General features: G+C 48.5%; 1 protein-coding gene across 1 annotated transcript in view; it reads right to left on the bottom strand.

Moving 5' to 3' along the window:
* Positions 1-3,882, bottom strand: part of EFCAB6 (EF-hand calcium binding domain 6) — a 322,393-nt gene that overhangs the window by 237,387 nt on the left and 81,124 nt on the right. Inside the window, 1 exon segment of the mRNA XM_006866905.1 lies at positions 2,412-2,521. Coding sequence (XP_006866967.1) covers positions 2,412-2,521 — 110 coding nt within the window.

The raw sequence follows: 3,882 nt of genomic DNA, 5'->3' as shown, positions 1-3,882 counted from the left end.
AACCTAGTGTCTTAAGGGCTTCAGATATTGTCATCATTTAATTCCATTTCTCCATGAACTTTGTAAAGCTCCTTTATACAGTCAGGCAATAGCTATAAGAACCTTAGCAAGGATGGGCTGTTGACAAGGGGATTCTTCAGAGCGAGGTTCTTACAGTTTACAGAAAGTGGTACAATAGTAATGCTAACTCTAAAGACTCAAAGATGTCACTAAAATTAGAAAGTTTACCCTGCATTAAGAAGAGGAAAAGACAAGCTACAGACTGGGATAAAGCATATGCAAAGCACAGACTTGGCAAAGGCCTCAGATCTGGAATCTATGAAGAAGTCTCTAAATTCAACTGTTTAAAAAAGCAAAAACACTCCAAATAGCATGTGAGCAAAGAACATGAAATGAGCTTCTGATAGCGTAGTGGTTACGAGTCGGACTGCTAACCTCAAGGTCAGCAGTTGGAAACTACCAACTGTTCCGCGGGAGAAAGATGAGGCTTTCTGCTCCCATAAAGATTTACAGCCTCGGAAACCCTGTGCAGGGTCGCTATGGGTCGGAACCGACTCCACGGCACACCACCACCACCATTATTACTATTATCTGCTCTATTCAAACACAGGAAATCCTGGTATGGTGCTGTAGGATAAGCACTGGACCGCAAGGTCAGTTTGAAGCACATGGTCAGTTGTTCAAACTCACCAGCCTGCTCCTCATAAACCCTATACACGGTCACTATTAGTCAGAGCTGACTCAATGGCACTTCCCAACAACAACTATTCAAACACGGGGTAGCTGTGGGGTGGTCGACACTGACTTGACGGCAGAACGACAATGTATTTGAAGAGACCGCACACTTTATAAAGAGAAGGGGATGTTTCATTTGGCTTTGTACCCAGTGAAGGACCTAGTAGTCCAGGGGCTTACATTACACATAAACTTACCAAATACCACAGACAAGAGTCTTTGGAAGACCACCCTGTAGTGGTTCCCCAAACTTAAAACAAAAACCAACCAATGCCTGTTAGGAGATCAATCCGTCACTGTTACAGGCGGGACTAGACAAGTAGGGAAGGCTCGTGATAGGGATACGCACCCAAACACAGGTTAAAACTAATCAGGATTGGTATGCTCTGACTATCAGGTCAGCAGGGAATGATTCATGATCATGTGACCCTGAGTGGGCGCAAGACAATGCCAGGACCCCAATCTTGAATGTCCACTAAGTAACATGGATCTGATGATCTGGGTGATCATCTTCTCCAGACCAGGTCATCTGTCTTCAACCACAAACTGCCCCTCCCTGGCCTTGCCCTGAATTTGGCTCAGCACAGCCACATGGCTGGTCCAATGGTCAGCAAGCACCGGGGAAGTAACAGAGAACTGAGATGGCATCTGGACTTAAATGTCAACACTTCCACTGTAGACCACAAAGGAGCTCTGGTAGCTTCGTGGTTGCGAGTCAGGGTGCTAACCTTAAGGTCAGCAGTTCGAAACTACCAACCGTTCCGTGGGAGAAAGATGAGGCTTTCTGGTCCCACAAAGATCTACAGCCTCGGAAACCCTACGCGGGGTCACTATGAGCCAGAACTGACTCCCCAGCACACCGCCAAGCTACCAGCATAAAGAACAGACTTCCTAGAAAGCCTGAGCTTACTCTTCTCTGCCCTTCTATATTAAGATTGACCCATCACTAAAGGAATACACGAATGGAGTCATGGTGTGGTGTTACAGCATACGCCCTAGACTGCTCACTGCAGTCTATATATACACACCCACATTCCCCCACGCACACACAGATCCACACACATACACACACATATATGTATATGTCTAAAGTTCAGAACCGACTCGACAGCACTTAACAACAAAGACATGCAAATTCATTATCAACATCTTTTTTTTTCAAAATACAGAAACGGCAGACCACCACCCATGCCATTGAAAGGCCCCTAAAAGGTCTGAAACATCTCTCGTCAGTCATTTCCAGGTATCACATCAGTACTTTCAAGTCCTCCCAAACCCTTCGTGGAAACCACTGTGAGCGCCCCACTCTGAGGCTCTACCCAACTCAACGCTCCTCCTTCTAATATTAGACATTTATGCTATTCTTATAAATAGGGCTGTTAGGAAACTTGGTGGTTCCATATGATAAGCACTGGATTGTGACCCACAAGGTCCGTGGTTCAAGTCCACCAGCCACTCCTTGGAGAAAGATGAGACTTTCTGCTCCCTAGAAGATTTAAAGGCTTGGAAATCCTATACGGGTGGCTATGAGTCAGAACCGACTTGGAGGAACTTACAGCAGCAACCATGGTTAGTACAGAGAAATTTCTTAGCACAGAATTTTAGAAGAGGGATTAACAGGCCAAAGAGTATCGAAAACTTCATAGTACTTTAGAAAAAAACAAAACAACACTTACCTTGATTTCCCAAAAAATATCTAAGGTTCTTGTCATTATTTACGCTGAGGTTCTTCAAAAACACATTGTAGTCCACTTTATTTTTATCAATGTTGTAGTGACTTGAAAACCTAAAGCACAAATTCTCTTTAGTGCTCAGAAATTATGATCCACAGAATCTAAAATGAAGCCAAGCAGTTACTAAGGTCTTCTTTACACCCCAGGCCCTGGGTGTTGCAGACAGTGGCAGTGCACCCCCAAGTGGTTCGGAAGAAAGGCCTGGCAACGTTCTCCCGAAAAATCAGCCATGGAAAAGGCCGCGTGGGGCTGACAGGAGTCAGAGTAACTCCGCAGCAGTTGGCTTGTTCTCGGCACCACGATTGCCTTTCACTTTAATACTCGGTTCCAGCCACAGCTGGGATTCCAAGGTAAAGCTAGGATGTGTTACTAGAAAAACGGCTAGAAAAGGATGCAGACAGAAGGATGACTTTACTTCTGGTGTGGCACTGAAGGATAAGCACTGGACTGCTAACCGCAAGGTCAGTGGTTCAAAGGCACCAGCCGCTCCTCGGAAACCCTATACAGGGAGGCTATGAGTCAGAACCACCAACAAAAAACTGGATGCATATCGATTATAAAGAAACGTCTGAGATATAAAGAAACAAAAAACCTCTGGGGACCTGCTAGGTGGAAATCCAGCCTGGAACATGGGGTTTTTCCCTTTTGGGGGGGTAGGGATGTGGGCCTAGGAAGGCAGAGACTCCCCTCAGACAGGAGAGCAGCCCCCACTTTGTTTCTAAACTACAGTCAGCCAGCCTAACCCCTGAATGACCTGAGAACCCCCCAGCCCCTGGAGCTGAGCTGTTTCCAGAGTGAAAGTGAGGCCCGCACTCCGCAGAAAGTCCCGGATGTTTACAGCCAAGGGGCCTATCCCCGACCCAGGCCGCTGTGCTTTCTAAAGGCTGCATTGGGGGATCTCCAGCCCCTGCCCCCAGCAGGACCCCACCCGGACCCCCACCCCGGGATGGGAGGAGGGGTGTTCCAAGGAGCCTGGATCGGCGTCCCAGAGTGACGCGCCACCCGCACCCATTGCCCCCTCCGTCGAGCCGGCAAGGCCTCATGACGCAGCTTCGCCACCCAGCGTGGAGAAACCTCAGCACGGCCTGCGCGCGCAGCCCCGGGGGGCAGGGACGAGGCCTCACGTGGTGACCCCGCGCGCCCCCACCACACTGCGCCCCGACAGCTAGGGCTGCGAGTGAGGAGGGGGGCTTCCTCTTCCCGCAGTGGGGGCGATTCCCCCCACACCCACACACGCATATACACCTACATCCATTTATACCAACATCCACACAAACGCATATACACACCCACATCTACACACGTACACATATACATACCCATATACACACACACACACACACACACACATTTGTTGTTGTTGTTAAGTGCCGTCGAGTCGGTTCCGACCCATAGCGACCCTGTACAGGGTTTC

This window comes from Chrysochloris asiatica, unplaced genomic scaffold, assembly GCF_000296735.1.
Source record: "Chrysochloris asiatica unplaced genomic scaffold, ChrAsi1.0 scaffold00097, whole genome shotgun sequence".
Lineage (NCBI taxonomy): Eukaryota > Metazoa > Chordata > Mammalia > Afrosoricida > Chrysochloridae > Chrysochloris > Chrysochloris asiatica.
The sequence above is the reverse complement of the archived record's forward strand: the minus strand, read 5'-3'. Positions and strand labels throughout refer to the sequence as shown.